General features: G+C 36.9%; 1 protein-coding gene across 4 annotated transcripts in view; it reads left to right on the forward strand.

Annotated features, from left to right (window-relative positions):
• Positions 1-18,907, forward strand: part of PREX2 (phosphatidylinositol-3,4,5-trisphosphate dependent Rac exchange factor 2) — a 397,196-nt gene that overhangs the window by 341,181 nt on the left and 37,108 nt on the right. For all 4 annotated transcript variants that reach the window (XM_061172148.1, XM_061172146.1, XM_061172145.1 and 1 more), the window contains exons 36-37: positions 10,472-10,538; positions 10,782-10,972. In XM_061172148.1, the coding sequence (XP_061028131.1) occupies positions 10,472-10,538; positions 10,782-10,972 (258 nt within the window). The remainder of the gene's footprint in view (positions 1-10,471; positions 10,539-10,781; positions 10,973-18,907) is intronic.

Consider the following 18,907-nt stretch of genomic DNA (forward strand, 5'->3'; position numbering starts at 1 on the left):
TTAAAAAATGTTAAGTAATGAATAAAAACGATGATAATGATTGCTAATATTGAGTAATTTGCTATGTGTCAGGTATTGTACTAAGGGCCTTGGATTTTGCCACTTAAAGGAAATCACAGCTTTTTATAGGTTCTAGTGTAAAAGTATAATAGCCAAGAGTTAGGCATTTAACATCTAAATGTGATAGTACTTAATCATGTTTATTTTTGTCTTTTCTTATTTAGAACTGAACAAGAATTTTGCTGTATCATTTCTGCTAGTCATTTATAAGTAAAACAGCATTCCTGTGAGTCTTGCAAGAGACCTTATGAATATTTTTCTCTTAATCATAGTTGTCTTTCACCAAGAAGGGAATATTGAAACGCCCTTCCTCCCTATTTTTAAGTTCTTATGATTGTTAAATCCTTTAAGTATTGTGCTTCAGTGTTAATTGAGATGTAGCCTAATATTTATAAACTTAAGAAGAACCCTTCCTACAGAGTTCTTTTTCAAATGTGCATAATAATTATTTTATCTATTTTAAAAATTAAGGTATTTAATATATTTCTTTTTCTCTATTAGGTCACACATATATTTAGTTGCTTGACAGTGTGGAAACCCCAATTCCTTTATAGCTCTCATGAAATAAAACTCAATTCAGTTCAATACTACATCAAGTATTAGTTGCAGGCTATGAGTCAGGCACTGTCTTGGGTATGGGATCACAAAATTTTTAAAAATGGGGCAAGATAGGGTCAGGGGATAAAGAGGTACAAACTATCATGTATATAATAAATAAGCTACAAGGATATATTGTATAACACAGGGAATATAGCCAATATTTTATAATAACTCTAAATGGAATATAACCTTTAAAAATTGTCAATCACTGTGTTGTACACCTGTAACATATAATATTGTACATCCACTATATCACAATTTAAAAAAAGCATGAACATTAAAAAAATTGATCCTTACTCAAAAATAAGGGTCTCGGACTTCCCTGGTGGCGCAGTGGTTAAGAATCCGCCTGCCAATGCAGGGGACACGGGTTCGAGCCCTGGTCTGAGAAGATCCCACATGCCGCGGAGCAACTAAGCCCGTGCGCCACAACTACCGAGCTTTCACTCTAGAGCCCGCGAGCCACAACTACTGAGCCCGCAGGCCACAACTACTGAAGCCCACGAGCCTAGAGCCCGTGCTCCACAACAAGAGAAGCCACCGCAATGAGAAGCCCGTGCACCACAAGGAAGAGTAGCCCCCACTCGCCGCAACTAGAGAAAGCCCGCGCACAGCAATGAAGACCCAACGCAGCCAAAAATAAATAAATAAATAAATTTTTATTTAAAAAAAACACAAACCACCTAGAGGGGTGGGGTAGGGAGGGTGGGAGGGAGATGCAAGAGGGAGGGGATATGGGGATTATATGTATACATATAGCTGATTCACTTTGTTATACAGCAGAAACTAACACAACATTGTAAAGGAATTCTACTCCAATAAAAATGTTAAAAGAAAAAAGGGTCTCTGCCCCCTGAGAGTATGCAATTTAGCAGAGTGGACAGAATGAGTGCAACTTGGTGTCATATAGTGAGATAAATTTGTTTCAGTGGGGAAGTTCTCAAGAAGATGTCATTTTTGAGCAGGGTGTTGCAGGATCAGTGGAATTTTGCCAAGCAGAAGAGGTGAGAGGCCATTCCAGGCAGAGAGAGTAACACGAGAGAAGGTGGAGAGATTTTCATGTGGATGGTATGTTAGAGGACTCGAACTTGAACATGGCAGGCTGAAGAGGTGAGAGATGGGACGGGAAGTTTGTTGCTGAATTGTTAAGAGAGGCCTTGAATACCCCAGGTGTAGACTTTGGGTGCTGCGAGAATTTGAAGGTCTTTAAGCAAGTTAATGAAATGCTCATATCTATGCTTTATAAAGGTAATTTTGAAGGCCGACTGGAGTCAAGTAAGGAATACACAGAAAGACGTGGAGAAGGCACTGACCTGTCAACTTCTTGTCAGTTGAGCCATTATAAGACTTTTATGAGTTTAAACCTAAAAAAGCATCCTTTAATATGGGCATGCCACACTTTCTGGAGACATAATTGTTATTAAATTAAATAGAATTAGTTTAAAAATAGAAATATTCCTTGACTTTACTGTTTTTCCTGGGTGTAATGAGATTTTTAAAAATATAATTAAACTTTATTCTTGGGAAGGATGTCTTATTTTTAAGGATTTGCTTTTTCTGTCCATTTTCACGAAGATTGTGTTCTGTAATGGCTGGGCATGGTGTTGCCATTGGGAAATCTGTTTATATGCAGAATTTTAACAGTAGATCGTGCCTGTGGTGGTATGTACGTGTTGCAGGTGCAGGAAAGGAATATCACCCTAGAAGACTCATGAAAAGAGCAGCAAAATTCCTCGTGGAGTAAAGGAGGGTTTGGGAAGCAGAGAAGAGGATTTTAATCCAGTCAGCTCACTGGGTGAAGGTTGTCAAAAAGGAGAAGAGTGAAATTGGGTTAGCAACAGCAGTAGGGAGGAGTGGGGTATGTCTCCACTATCTCTGACACCATAATTCTGTTTTTGGGGCCTAAGAGAAATCTCAGAGGAATTTTTTTTTTGCTTGCTCTCTCACAGTCTTGCTCTCTGTGGTCACACATATTGTCTTGTTAACCTTCCAGGAATTTTTTTCTTTGACACTCAAGTAGAAATGGAGCTGTTAATTGATAACAGGCAGTTTTGTAACAACACCTATAACCCTAGGTGCTCTGTTTTTGACAAGCCTAAAGACAAATTTATCCAAGCAAATCCAAGTTTATCTCATTATTCAGGGTTTCTCTTCATGTAACTTTAAATAAAGCCTATTCCAGAGAAGTCAGGCTAATGTTTATGGGCACAGAAGGTGGGTGGGATGAAGGGACAAATCAACATTCTCCTACCTACTTACTCATCATGTATTCTTTGCCCATATGTAGGCACAGGTTGAACCTGTCTGGTGATTCTCCTTTATACAAAAGATCGGTGTATCTTAAAATGAGATTTTCTGTGGAATTTTTTTTTTCCTAACTTAAGTGCTATGATAGTCAAATGCAGTTTAACAGTAATATTCAATGAAACAGTCACACCTATAGTCGACTGCTGTACCACTGTAATAATGGCATATATAATCATGTCTATGACTAATATCCATAATTGACCATTGTCATAGCTCCTTTTTGAAATGCAGATTAAATGCTAAAATCCCAAAGCTACCTGATACAGTTTAGAATATTTAGGGGTAGGACATGATATTAGGAGAAATATATATGAGTCTGGCCAAGTGAGAAATTTCCATAAATTATTATAAATATAGAGATGATCTCATAAGCAATGATCTGGAGAAGAAACAAGAATATAGCAGAGACCTGAGCTGAATACTATAGTTGTTCCTCCTTATTTATAAAACACCAGTGGCTCGCTCTTATGCCTTAATCACCTGTCTTAGAAATTGGATATCCTCCAGCATGCCCAGAAAAAGCAAAAAGAAGTGCCAAATGAGATTGCCAAATGCCAATCACTTTTGTCATTGATTTAACCTCTGAGTATCTCCTATGACAAAACTAATATGTTTAAATTTTATATCAGGCTGTTGTGTGGTCTCTATGTAAAAACCTGACCATTCCTGGAGCATCAGCCTGACCCTATAGAGCTATGACCCTAATTCTTTACTTGTTGGAGAAATCATTTTCCTAATTCTTGTTAGTATCAGTACATTAACTTGCATAACTCTCTGTAAACTAATCTCAATGTTCTCCAAACTCATTTTCTTTCTCTCCTGGCAAACATCGATTCCCTATGTCCATTACCATGGTCTTGTTATGAATGCTGAACTAGTCTTTTCATTTCTAGGGTCTCTTGCAGCTCTCATTTCCCTAAATTGTCATATCTTATGGGTCATTTACTTCTTTCCATTTATTCTTACTTTCCTACCAGTAGCAAAGTTTTTACTGTGCAGGGCTTCTCTACTGCTTAACAAATTCATTACGATTCCTTAGTTTGGTATTTAATTTCCTCACAATATGGATCCAGCCCACTTACCCAGCACTTTCTCTCCCTGCCTTATATGAATCTGCTCTTTGGCCAACTTGCCTCCATCCATTGCTCTTTCTGTTCTGTTGTTTATGGTGTTTCCTCCACTTGAAATGCTGTTTTCCCATTTTGACCTGTCCCATCCATCCATCAAAATCCAGCTCATGTACCATATTCGTATGTGGCCTTCCTTCTTCCTCACGTGGGTATATCCCAATAACTTTCTGTACCTTTTAACGTACATTTCACTTTCTGCCCTGCATTCTAGATACCTGTGTATTTGTCTTTGCTGCTAGATTGTATGAGGTGTTTTCCCAAGATTTGTTCCATTGTAGTTACTATTTAATTTGGATATATCTATACCACTATTTATTGTAACATGACATTATCACCTCTTTCATTGGTGTTTTATTCTATAGGGACTAAATGGAAAATATCATAATATATCCATTTTATATGGCAGGGTTCATTTACAAGTTGTGACAACAAAGCCTGATGTATGCCTGCATGAAAGGAAACTTACTGTTCCTCCTACATAAAGTAGCAGGAGTGCTTTCAAAATGGTCTTAATAAGATTTGCTGTATTGAGACAAAGAACCATGACTTCATTCTTACTAACCTCAGAAACATAATAAACCACAGTCAGTTTTGGCATTAATCCAGTTTTACCATTAACTCTCTTGTAAATTTTGATTAAGGGGTATTGCAGGACTTTTGTAATTAAGGGAAGTGCATTAGAAATTTATTCCCTGTGGGAATTTATTTGTCATATTCTGAAAAATACTGAAGTTCTATGAATGCTTGTAAACCTTAGGGATGGTAAAATACATGGCTGAACAACCATTTTTCTGAGGGGGGAGTACCCAAAATTAGTTGAAGGCTCAAGTCCAAATTTTTATTTTAACAAATAATTGATTGAATTAAAATATTTCTTGGCTGTGTAAATTTCACAGGAGTCACAAAGAAGCCGTTTTTCATGGTTCTATTCTCTAGATGTCATCAGCCCATAGATATATTTTATAATAATGTGTTGCTTTCTATAATCATGGATTAACAAATATTAACTACTCACACAAGTCTGGATCAGCCAATATATTTAGCTCTGAATTTGTTAGGCTTTTATCTTCCAAAAGTATTTTGAAGGGTGCAGTTATATCATTAGATGCTTTTTCTATTTTAGTTTTGCTCTATAGCAGCTTAGAAAAGACAAGATTCTTTCTGAATAAGGGTTTAACTTGATGTGAGCATTTATACATTTTAAATCTATAAAATTTTTTAATTTTAGTTTTCTGTTGGCTCACTTCATCAAATATGGTTTTTTTTTCTTTAAAGATTTTGTCCCAAGGAAAATTTGAAGATTTCTTCCAAGTCAGTTTAAGCGACTATAGCAGAATTAGATCAACATGATCCTGCTTTTAACTGGCTGGATCAGTGACAACTTTTTTTTTAAAGGAACATCTCTTTCAGAAAGTAGGAAGAGTGCTCAGTGTGGCCTGCTGTAGTGGTAGGTTTCTAGAGTGAAGTTTTCCTCAGGTGGTGCTGATGATATGGACTGCTTTTGCAGAATATATTTCTTCCCAATCTATTCAAGGTATAGAAGAACTGCAGTTTTTATAACCAGTGCACCTGATTAAGCCATTTAACTGACACCCTCCTTTTCTTTAACCTAAAAACGTTCTTTTCTTTTTAGACTTGAACTCTGTGCACTGATCATGGAATTATGTAGATTCCAAATATCTACTTTAATTTTCATTTTTTACATGTATCGTAAAATATTCTTGATGACCTCAGGGGAAAGCAGGAGGTTTGGGCCTTATTTTACTCCTGGCTATGGATAAAAATGTTCCAAGAGTCCCCTCCTACTGTGCACACATGAATAGTGATTATTATTGTCTATTGCATGAGTCCTATTTGCTTACCACAGTACTGAGCACTTCATATGCATTGATTCATCTTCAACATTATGCTACCTATATATTAGACAATTTTACTCTCCATGGTAAAAATGGGGGACTTGAGGCCACGTGAGGCTAAATAAGTTGTCCATGGACTTGCATACTCTTTTTAACCACATTACTTTCTCTACCAAGCACACTTGAGGAAAGGCATGAGGACATCTGATTGGTATTCTCTCTGTGGGTTCCAGCTGCGAAGCACCCTCTCTGTTCCAAGCATATAGCAATGCTAGACAAAAGATGAAAACAGAAAATGCAAGAGTCGCAGCTGAGCTCATAATTTATCATCTCAGTGGCCCACAAATGGAACGGAAATTCAAGTGCTGATTCGTAAGCTGTGCTGAGGCCTCTGGCCTCCTGAGCTCTGCAGGTGGACACGGGGCCAGTACAACTTGTGCAGGGAAATGAGAAATTAAAGTCATCCTACACTAGGTGGAGATCCAGAACGAGCCTCACTCTGAAACCAGGTTGTAGAGAAGGGCCCCTCTACTTCTGAGCAAGGATGCAAACTCCAGAGACTATCACTTTTGTAGACGTTAAGATGGCAAGAGAAAGACAACACGGCTGTTAAACTAAGAACTGAACCAAATCACTCGCTGGTTCAGTGATGTGACTGGTAATAATCCAGATGTTGGGACAATGTAATACTCAAATCACCAATATGAAACTGATTACAGATGGGTAATTCTGGGCACAAATTGAGCACAGAATCACTTGTAAGAAAAAGATGGTGAGAGATATTGGATGGCGCTGTTTCAAAGCACTAAATAAAACTAAACAAAACATCTTCCATACTCCAATAAAGACGTTAAAAAAAAAAAATCCTCCCACTTCAAATGAGCTTGCGAAACAAAACTCCAAAGCACATGAGGAAGCCTGAAGCTACAAAAGAGCCAAGGAAAATGACCACTGAAATGAACTTGACCCAGAAGAAATTAAAATATTGAGACACCATGGCAAAGTATATTTTGGATGCTCAAAATATAAACAAAGGATTGCCATTCATGAAGAAGGTAGAAAATCCTGCGATAAAAATAGTCAATTATTTATTTACAAATATTTATTAAGATCAAACTATGTTCTACACACTGTTATAGGTGCTAGAGATGCAGCAATGAGCAGAAGTAAATCAAATCCATATCCACATAGAGAGTTTACATTCTTGTGGGGAGTTTTACCTTTTAGTTGCAGAAATGAAATAAGAATAGGCAGAAATCTTGGAAATGAAAAAGATAGTCATTGAAATAAAATTCCAAGTAGAAAGGATAAACTCTAGATTGGCAAAGACAGGGTTTTTTCATTTGGAAGATATTATTTAGGAAATCACCAAAATTGCAGTAATGGGAAAATAAGATCTTAAAAGAAAGTGTACGTGTGTTTATGAGTGTGTGTGTGTGTGTGTGTGAGTGAGAGAGAGAGAGAGAAAATGGATGAGATTATGGGGAAAGATGATACCTGAGATTATTTTAGAATTGAAGACAAGACTCCTTAAATTGAAAGTACAATCTAAGGACCTATCTAGATAAATAAAAATAAATCATCACCTAAACACTTTGTGGTAAAACTTCAGAACATTGAGGATAAAAACAAAATCTTAACCTATCAGAGAAAAAATATGGACTAGCCCCCAAACAAAGACAACTTAATTGAGAGCAGACACCAAGAGCAATACTGCGGGGAAAAATTCACTGTCAATCTAGATTCTAGAATTTTATGCCAGAGTATACCAGTGACAGTCATGGATCAAAAATATTAATTGAATAATGAACTTGAAAAACTGAATATTCTAGAGGAAGCAAGTGTAGAAAGAAAGTGTGGATTTAAAAAAAATAAAGAGGAATAGAAACTTCTAAATGTCATCAAATTTAACTCTTGCTATAAAAAGTAATAACAAATTTCTATGTTTAAAAAAAAGGTGAGACTTGGGAATTCCCTGGCGGTCCAGTGGTTAGGACTCCGAGCTTTCACTGCTGAGGGCGCAGGTTCAATCCCTAGTCGGGGAACTAAGATCCCACAAGCCATGAGGCACAGCCAAAAAAAAAAACAAATGTGACTGCACAAAAGTAAGAAATATGAGAAGGCTATAAAAGAAGAAGAAATACAGATGGATGACAAATATGTGCAAATGGAAAATTACAACACCAAAGGTTGAAATTCTAATGCCATCAACATGAACAAGGATATGGAACAATGATCACACCTGTTCCTTGGTGCCTCCACTTGGGCCAACTGTGTGGGTGACCTTGTAAAGCATGGAAGTGACAAATGCCAGCTTCTGGGTGGTGTTAACCCTGGGAGGGGAGAGTCTGGAACAATGGGTGTGGACAAGTGTGATAACAAGGGATCACCTGTATCTGTAAGGTTTCATTCCTTTAAAAGGGGAAGCAAAAGCGCAAAATTCTAATTTGTTAAAGCATGGAGGTGCGTACGTGGGTTTTCATAGCATCAGCCTAAATACGTACCTGTATAATTGAAGTGAAAAGACACTCAGAACTTTCAGGAGACCCTGAATTTTTATGCACAGCAGTAAAATTGATAAAATAGCCTGTCTTCTGGTAATGAGAGCCTTTAGTTAAAACCCAACTCTATCGGGGCCTATCAGGCCATACAGAGTCTAACCCCTCTGGCTTCTCTAAGTTGCTCATTTATTCCAATAGCTTCAACCTCATTGCATGTTTCTGTACTTCACACAATTCAAGCTCATTTCCTCTCCTCTTAACAGCAATCCTCTTAGATTGTTGTTATCTCCTTCTGAGACAGGGGAAAATCTAGAACATTTTAAGATGTATCAAATTCCTTTGATTTTCCTCTCAATCCAGTACTCTTAGTAGCTGCTGATGCAGCCATCTGAGTGGAACTGTATTTTCATGGCATGTTCCATCCATGTGATGGATGTTCCACTTTGCAGGGGTTCCTGTCATGGTAACCCAATTGTCCTGAGCCGGGCACTGCCTGGGTTTGCTGTAGTCCCCAGGCTCCCGTCCGCATTATATGCTCAGGAGCGGTAGGTAGCTCTGGGATCCGGGCTGAGGGAATAATTCATCCCTGCTGTGGACTCTTCTTCACCGCATCTTTCTACCAAGCACAGTTGAGGAAAGGCATAGGGACATCTGATCAAGGTATCTCTGTGGATTCCAGGTTTGAGGCACCACCTCTGTTTCAAGATGCTACATGGAAATCTCCTAGGAGTTCAAAATGCTTTGGATGCTGAACTGTTGTAAAATTTCTGTTGTAGTTTGAATTTGTGTTTGAGAGGTGAACAGACATTCTCGGTGAGAATGTGCATAATTTACATTTTGGAAGTTAGAAGAAGTTAAAGCTTTCCTAATTTAAAGTGTGAATTTTGATTAATCCATGCTACTTTAGCTTTAAAAGACAAAAAAACAAGCTGCACTACTGCTAGCTACTTCTAGTAATTGGAATAGCAGTGTGTGTGTGTGTGTGTGTGTGTGTGTGTGTGTGTGTGTCTAGTGGGACTCAAAATACCAGTGCTGGGCATGAAGTTCTCCCTCACTGATTTACTGATTATGCCCATTGCTAGTCATGCATTGGATAATGATCCACCAATAGTTTGAGGTCCTAAAAGGTACTCTGAAACACAAGTCTAATGAGTTTTATTTCAATATCTAGTCTGACAATCATTCTAATATTATTTTGGTATATCAATGTTAAGTGTCGACAGCTTTAAAATAATTTCACTTCATTAAAAACATACTCGCTTAAATATAACTTAAATGTCCTGTCTTCATGGGTCATTCTCTTAAAATTTCTGTTTAGTATTGAGCTAATAGCTAAACGAACTCAGCAATAATTCTTTGGAAATCACATTTAATTATTGCAGGCCACTAGGATTCCACCTAGTGTATTAAAATAGTTGTTGTCGTATTGCATCCTGGTGACCAAAAAGGAGCCAGTGTATCTTCAAAGAGGGTTTTACTTCCAATCTGAGCATAGCTTAGTGGCTGAAAGAATCCAACTAAGCAGTCTGTTTAAAATTTGTGTTTTGAGTATTATTTTCATAATCTGACATTTGCACAGTAAGTAAAAACTGGATGTTTTTCAGTAGTCATAAGAAAATATCTTTTTTAAACTTTTATAATAATATTAATGACTGTAAATACCAGTGAGCACTTATTCTGTACTGTGTACCATCCTAAGCATTTTATTTGCGCTGACTTCATCTTCTTGGTCACCTTGTGAAGTAGAAACTAATGTGATCCCCAAATTGCAAAAGAGGAAATTGAGACACACACAAATTAAGTAATCTCTCTAAAGCCATGCAATAAGTAATGGAGCTGATGGTAGGTTTAATCATTTTTTTCTGAGTGGAAGACTTTTTTGCAGTCCTACTCATCCTAGCGCTCAACACTTTGTCTATTCATTTGTCTTTAAAAGGAAGTCAGTGAAACTTGCATGTCTTCATGCTTTTTAATTTTACTAACAATAAATGATCATTTATTCTTTGTATTCTTACAGGGCATTCTACTTGGACAAGTCAAATTCACCACCAAACTCCACATCCAAAGCTGCTTATGTAGATAAGGTAAAAATAGAAGATTGCATTGGCTGATGCTTTGCCATTTACCTCCCTTATTTAATTTTGCTGGTGTTGTTCTTGAGCACTGTGTAATTCATAAACATCCGTGGTCTCTGATTCTGTTATCTCCATAATAAAATATTTTAGACTATTCACTGTAAGTTATAACGACTGTGAATTATATCCCATCTAAAAGGATTTCTTTCTACTAAACATGTTGAACCTTACGGGCATCGTTTGTTTCTGCAGCTCATGAGGCCTCTCAACGTTTTGGATGAACTGTATCGACTGGTAGCCTCGTTTATCAGATCCAAGCGCACAGCTGCCTGTGCGAACACGGCTTGCAGCGCCTCCGGCGTCGGGCTGCTGTCGGTGTCCTCGGAGCTGTGCAGTAGGCTGGGGGCCTGCCACGTCATCATGTGCAACAGCGGCGTGCATCGGTACGTGACTTCCCGCCTTGCCTGCATCTTTGCCTGCATCTTTGCTCTACCTTATTACATTCGGAGGTTCTTGTTTATTACATTTAGCTCCATGAAATTATAGCTGGAAACATTCAAAGGGCTCAGATATATTTGGAATAAGACTTTAGAAATCAGATAATTCTTGCACAGTAATTTCTGGCTTTGGTTCTTCTATTTTCAGTGACTGTTTATTCATACAAATGAATGCAGTCCCACGTTTATATCGCTGTGGCCTAGAATCTTATCACCCTTGTATTTATATTAAGATTTATATTTTAGGTACAAAATTTTGCATCTGTTTTATTCACTCTAGGAACTTAACTTGGTAGGGGCTGGTGACTAGCAAAACAAAACTTTTTCTTCAGTGGTTTGGATCCCTGTTACCCAACTGTGGTGAGCTAGACGCTGCCTTGGAGTTACTACTGTCTTCCTACTCCTGGAAAAATCGTAGTGCAGGAGCCCACACAATATGCTCTTCCTGAAAACGTAAGGAGAAGTCGTAGATAGGTCCTCTTCAGCTGGTCTATCTTAAGCAGCAGTGCTGTGTCTGGGAAAGCTGTGGTAGGTGCATAAATTCCTACAGCTACATCAGATGCAAATGTGAGGGGAGAACCCCGAGTCAGGTCCGTCTTCAGAATCACTTGTTCCTCTTCTATCACCTCTCCATTTTTCACAGCGAAATGAAACCATGTAGGTGGAAACAAGAGGGCAGCATTTAGTCCTCATTGTAGGCAGAGAATCTGCTGTCACCACTCATAGTCTCTTCTTAGTAAGAGGCCAGTGAGATTTTGAGTGGATGGTGGTTATTGTTTATTCAAATTTACTTGCTAATTAACCCAGGCAAAGGACTGCAGTTGGTGCTTTTGGCTGGGTAATGTCATAAATGGGTGGTACTCATGTTAGAGACATAAAGCATGAACGACAAACAACAAAAATAATACTAAGTAATCATATGACAAAATAAGATAACAAAAACATAAAAAAGTAACAAAAATAACAGATTACCTAGACTACGAAGAAAAATAAATGATCTAGGAAAGTTACAGCTAAAAAATAAGATTCAGAAGGAACATAGATCTTTGAGATGGTTAGAACTTGCCATGGAGAAGGTAGCATTTGAACTGGGTTTTGATGGGTCAGGGTTTTAAAGAGGTAAAAAGAGGGAGAAAGTTCAAATCAGCAGGTTCTCATCTGTGACATTCCGTTTGACTTGATGTGCCTGAATTCTAGTTTACAAGTCCTACACAGCATGTCCTTGCTTATGAAGTGTGACAAGACTTTATTTCTCTAAAAGGAGAATTAAATTTTTGTGGGTGACACAATATACAGAGTTTTCTGCTTTATTTTAATTGCTGTGTTCTTTGTGCTCTATTGCAAGCTTACTAAGAGCTTCATTGAAATATCATCTGCAACTAAATGAGTAAAATATTATTTCATCATTTTTTTTACTAGTAGAGAAATGCTCTCTCCCTCTGATCAGTCATATTCATTCATTCTGTTCCCATTCATTCATTCATTCATTCATTTATTATTCATTCACTCAGTTAATATGCGTTGAGCACTGTTTATGTGCCAGCACTGTTCTAGTTGCTGGGATAACGCACTGAAAAAAAAAACCTCCCTTCTCTCATATAATGTAAATCATGTTGGGGCAAAACAGATGATCAAGTAAACAAATAAATGAGTAATGTGGTAGGTGGAATAAATACAGAAAAGAACGGAAGTCAGAGAGGTAAAAAGGGACAAGATGGGATGAAGGGCGGGCACCTTCCATGGAGGAAATTTCGTTCGAGACCTGTGTGAAATGAAGGAGTGAGTTATGCAGATATCTCAGAGAAAGAGCATTCCGTCTAGGGAGCAGAGTACAAATGTGGGAGCCCGAGTGGGGGCCAGCATGATGTGCTCAAGGACCAGCACAGCGGCCACTGTGGCCTCGGCAAAGTGTCATTCCCTTGATTAATGTTCTTATCCTACTCTGGTGCAAGATCATAGTTATCTGAGGACCGTGACAACCAAGGGACACTCCAGGCTTCAAACTACAAGCATACGCTCTTATCTCCACATGAATTTACTGGAAGTTAATGCAGTTAAATTTGCCATTTAATGGAATTCCCTGGCAGTCCAGTGGTTAGTACTCTGTGCTTCCAGTGCAGGGAGCCCGGGTTCGATCCCTGGTCGGGGAACTAAGGTCTCGAAAGCCACACGGTGAGACCAAAAAAAAAAAATTTTTTTTTTAATTGCCATTTAATCCTAGAACCGTGACCAAATTGTCCAAATTATTCTCTGAGGTGTCCCATGAACAATTTTAGAATTTAACTACTGATGAGTAGGAGAAACAGATCGATGTTCCACAACCATTTTATAATTGCTGTATTCATTGATTGGTGTGTTGGAATCACAAATAACATTGAAATTTCAAAGTATTTTGACTTTTTCCATTTCTACAGTTCAAAATAAATATGGCTTTAGTTAGTTCATTTCAGAGACATTTACTGAGGTGTAGGCACAAATTCCCCATGACAGATGCCGAAATTAAGGTTAAAACTATTTGAAAATAGTACGGTTTTATTTTTCTATTATGCAGAATAAAATAGGAGTTTAACATTATCCTTAGTCTTTCAGGGAAGGCTATGCTTAGATTTTTCATGGTGATAAAGTGTGTGCTAATTTATATTGGAATCAGAAATCTCACATAAGACCGTTCCTAAAACAATTCTTTAGTAATTATAATTCAGACAGCTAGAAAGGAACCCAAGTAGATCCACACTTACTTACACTAAACATTGAACGTGGAGGTTTACCCTCAGGTTCTGGCAAAGGGGAGAAGTTCATAATATGAATCAGAATAAATACTACACAGACTATTTTACCATTCGCTTTTAAAATTAAGATGAGAAATGGTTAACAATATGGTATCCACATTAGATAATCAGCTTCCTGCCTTTTCTGATTTTATTCACCAAAAAAGGGAATCTAACATTTTTTAAAGTATAGAGTTATATGGCCTATGTTTGACATTAAAGAGAAGAATGTGATTTTTCAGAATGAAAAGGCAGATTTAATTAGCATTAATGTTTAGACGTTTTAATGCCAACCTGAATTAGATGGCAGGGTGGCATACAACAGTGAATGCAAGATTAGGAGGAATAGAATTCAGGATGAATTATTAAAATCTTTTCATAGTGTTTAGCCCAGCTTTGTTTATTAAATTCTCTTTCCTGGGGCAGTCCTTTATGTGCATTACAATTCTGCTGATGAACTTTCCTGCACACACTTTCCTCAGTCATTTACTTACATTAAATATCTCCATTGCTATTGAATAGTGAAAGAAGATTGTCTTTTTTTAAGATCAGGATTTTTGCCTTTTAAACAGTGTACATGATATTAAAACGTAGTTTAATAAATGGAAATTTTCCAAAATTTCCTATCCTGACCTGCCTTCTTTCATTTTCATTTTGAATCATCTCTTGCACCTTCTATCAAACAACATACATCTGATCATAGTTTTATTAGTATAGTTTAATAATCTGCTTTATGCTCATAGTATCTATTTACCTATCTCCCTACCTATCATCTATCTAAAACGTCCACACAGACTTTCCCGTGATCACTTTTATTTGCTACATAATATTCTAGCCACTTGATACACCACAGTTTACTAAACTATTAATTTAGTGGTTTATCTTCTTTCTCTACTGCCCTTAATGCAGAGAGACATCTTTATGTAGCTGTTCAAATTTCAATTTTATTTTCCACTAAGCTAAAAGTAAACAAAAATATCCTCCAGATACAATTAGTGTGTCAAAGAGCTTAAACCTCTTTGGTTAATATATTATTATTTAAGTTCCCAAAAGGATTGTCCTTGTAAAAACCCAACAGAAGGTTAGATAGTTGTTTGCCATCTTTACCTTGTCTTCAGAGGCTGTTAGAACCCATTTATCTATTGTGCTTCCCTACCAGGTGTACAGCGATATTATATTTCGGCAGTGCTTTAATTTATACGTCTTTGATTAACAGATACAAACATTTGAATATCTTTTGAATTTTCTTTCCTACAAAGAGTCATGCTTTATATTGTCCATATATCTGCTTTATAGGCAAAATTCTTTTTTGCCCGTTTGAACGTTTGTAAAGTATTGAATCAGCGCTGTGGCTTTTAACGTTCTCTTTTGTTCCGTGCAGTTATTTGCTACAGATCCGCAAGCATGCTACCCGGGTTCTAAATTTCCCTTTTATTTCCTCCTGCAGCATCCTTCCATTCACTGCGGTATTTCATCTTGTTTTGCTTCTTTATTCCCATCCCTGCCTAATAGCCAACTGTTTTCCTTTAACTGTTATGAATTAGCACACTGCAAATGTTGTAAACCCTAAGCATGAGTCTTATCGCATCCAAAAACAGAGATGCCATATTCCTCGCACTACATTTGCTTCTGCTTCCTTCACCAGTGGAAACAGTAGGTGGAAATTTCCAGAGGCTACCTGAAAGGTTATGTCAAGGAAATTTCTAGTGAGGGCAAGGAATCTGGAATCCCAGTGTTTCCCTTTAAGGACCTGTTCCAGGGACTTTTTGTACACGTACTCTTTGTATCTGTTAATAATGGACTTTCAGCCGTGTCGGAGTCCCGGGATGGTCCTGCAGGAAGGCGGGGTGATTTGAACACAGGCCTCATGTCTGACTCACCTGTGATGTCTTATACCAAAACCTTGGAGAGCTGTACACATAAATTCCCTTTTATCTTTATGTTTTGTTGTGAGGATGAATCTCTTCCAGGAAACAAGGCCCTGCATTAGCTAACATACTTGGTGTTCAGTCACCAGTGAGGGATGTGAACAGCAACGTCAGGAGGGGCTCACCGTGTCAGGGGTTCACCGGCGCCTGTAACAGCAGCATCATAATCACGTTGTTTTGAACCCCACACAGGTGTGAGGAGGAAACAGTCTGGGGCAAGGTCAGCCTGTTCTCATTATTGAAAAGCATAATGATGATGACCATCAAGCTGGCTGCCATCTATGTATTCCAGCGTTAGACTGCTTTTCCTTTTATACATTGTGGAAACTCATTTTAACATATATAAAATTTGGGGAACTAATAAACTATATATATATATATATATATATGTATATATGTGAAGTTTCTAACTTAAAAGGGTATATTTCCAAAATGCATTTCTTAGTTGGTTATTTAGAAATTGAGACATTTTTTCACATTGGACAGTATTGCAGAGGGTGGTTGAATTCTCAGAATCATCCCTCTTCCAGCAGAAACTTACAAAACCTATCATGTGACCATAGTATAGGACCCAAAGTATGATTATAAGCGTGTGTTAGAAAAGTGAAATCCAGGAGTTAAAATATAAAAACAGCTAAAGGGAAATATGTATTACCAATTTGGTTAACGAAACAGTTTTCATTTCAAATGAAGATAAATAGTGTAGTGATTCTTGGTTCATATAAGCAATTTAAAAAAAAAAACATATTTTTTTAGGCAACTATCAATTAACAATTTTAAAAACCACTTTTGTTTGACATTTAAGGACTCTTTCTTAGCAATATTTTATTCTGTCATCATCATGGCATCAAAGGACAAATTGACAAATAGGCCCAGATTAAGGAAATGAAGAATCTTATAAAAGTAGAGCACTCAAGGTAACCTGGCTTAGGTAATCAGAGTCCTAACAGGGCAGGTGATGAAGCTGCATCTTTCTCCACTGTGCAGCCAAAAACACATCAAGTAAGAGGAGTGGATTTACTCTGGGGATTTCCATATGTAGGTTAGACTCTAGGTATGGGAGGGCAAAAATAAATTACTGCAATAAGCAAATGTAGGTTCGAAATGTATCCATTTATTTTTCTGTCCAAAAATGACTTGGAAGATTAGCAGCAAGGTTAGTGGAAATCTTGAATTTTAAATCTCCAGAAAGATGGCTAAATAGAACAAAAGAAACTGCTAACTCATGATGCCAGGATACTGTACATTCGCAATAAGAAGTCCTAAAATTATGCTCGTATAGTCAGGAATCTGAAACACATTATAGTCTAAAACACTTCCTTTATATAAATGAATGACAGAGGTGACGTTTAAAATTGTTATTAGATATGGCTGCAGTTTTGATTATTTTTCTTTAACAGTTATAATTTGATTATGATCAATGCAACCATTCTCATTTCTTTGATATCTAATAAAATCATTAATGAATGAAAACCAAAAAAAACTCAAAAATGAAAATATAAAATTGTGTACTAATCTTTAGAAGAGAAAAAAATAAGATGCTGTAATAATGGGGCTCTGGGAGAAAGACAGAATATATCCTACTCATGCTATAAGTATAAATCTTAATGGCTCTGCCAAACTCATAGAAGCAGAGAATAGAATTGTGGTTACCAGGGGCTGGGAGTAGGGGAAAACAGGGAGACAGTTGGTCAAAGGGTACAAAGTTTCAGTTATGCAAGGTGAATAATTCCAGAGATGTGACATAACAACAATGCAACTATACTTAATAATACTGTATTATATACTTGACATTTGCTAGGAGGGTAGATCTTAAGTGTTTTCACCACCAAAAAAGAAAAGAAAAAGACAATGGTAACTATGTGAGGTGATGGATATGTTAATTAGCTTGATTGTGATGAATATTTCACAATGTATATGTATGTCACATCAACAGGTTGTATACTTTAAATTTATACCATGTTTAATTGTCAATTATACCTCAGTAAAGCTGGGGGGAAGAAAGAAAAGTAAACCTAGATTTTCAAATTATACTGAGTTGTAAAGTAGGCAAATAAAACTCCACGATTTATGCTAATTTAAACAAACAGATAAATAAGTTTATTCTCTTAAAATTATGGGAAGAAATCAAATATTTCAAATATGAAATAAGTTTCATTCTTTTACCTTGTTTCATTATCTTTTATAAAAGTTCTTTACTCTGAAGAGGTAGATGGCCAGATTTACATATATATTTGTTTTCTTGCTTAGATTTTTCTTTGCAATTGATATGAATCTTGATAAATTAGTGATGAAATTATTCTATTTTAAAATGTTCGTTGTTTTCATAGCTTACTATGAAAGAAGAATAAAACAGTAATAATGAGAGTCACTTCTTATTGCAATGGTTTCTAGCTCTGCCAGCCAGTAATCATGGGCCAGACATGCTTTAATTTAAGTACATATAAAGCCAGAGCTTACACATTATTACCTCCTATCATTAAGATTGGAAAATTCTAGGCACATTAAACATATCTTGATAAAATAATCTAAATACATAATTTGGAGTGATATTTCATCTGTTTTTGCGAAACTCAATTTTACTATTATATTAGTAAAATTTAAGTATTTACATTTTTTAAATGTAGCTATTTAAAAGTGATAAATGTATTGACAGAATCGACTTTCAAAAGTGTTAAATAGGGCATGATTCTTCAAATTTTCTTTTAAAGAAACTGAAGTGGTTGTTTTTCCTAAACCTGCAAAATTATATTTAAAGCAAAGTAAAATTCCAGTCATTCTCTAAGATCTCTTCCTGAGGGCTTCAATGCTAGTGGGTTTATAAGTGCTCTAATAAATGACATAAGCCAAATTTTCTGTCCTCCAGAGGGAGGGAAGAAGTATGGCTATCTCACCAATATAAATGGTTCGTTTGCCAGCACTTTCCGAACTGCCTCTTTTTCTCTATGACCTGGAGCAGGAGAGCAGGTGGTGTGGAGGAAGTTGAAGGGAGGAAGCAGCAATTTCTGCCTCTAAGATGTTAATTTTAAATTGGCAGTAGGTCATCTAACACCCTCGGGAGGAATACTGAGGAGTGAGATTTCAATCCTGTTAAGCAGGAAGGATGGAATGTAACACCTGTTATAGGTTTTAAAGCATGAATAGTGTTTACCAGGTGACGGAAATGGAGAAGGACGTTCCGTGTA

This window comes from Eubalaena glacialis, chromosome 17, assembly GCF_028564815.1.
Source record: "Eubalaena glacialis isolate mEubGla1 chromosome 17, mEubGla1.1.hap2.+ XY, whole genome shotgun sequence".
NCBI lineage: Eukaryota > Metazoa > Chordata > Mammalia > Artiodactyla > Balaenidae > Eubalaena > Eubalaena glacialis.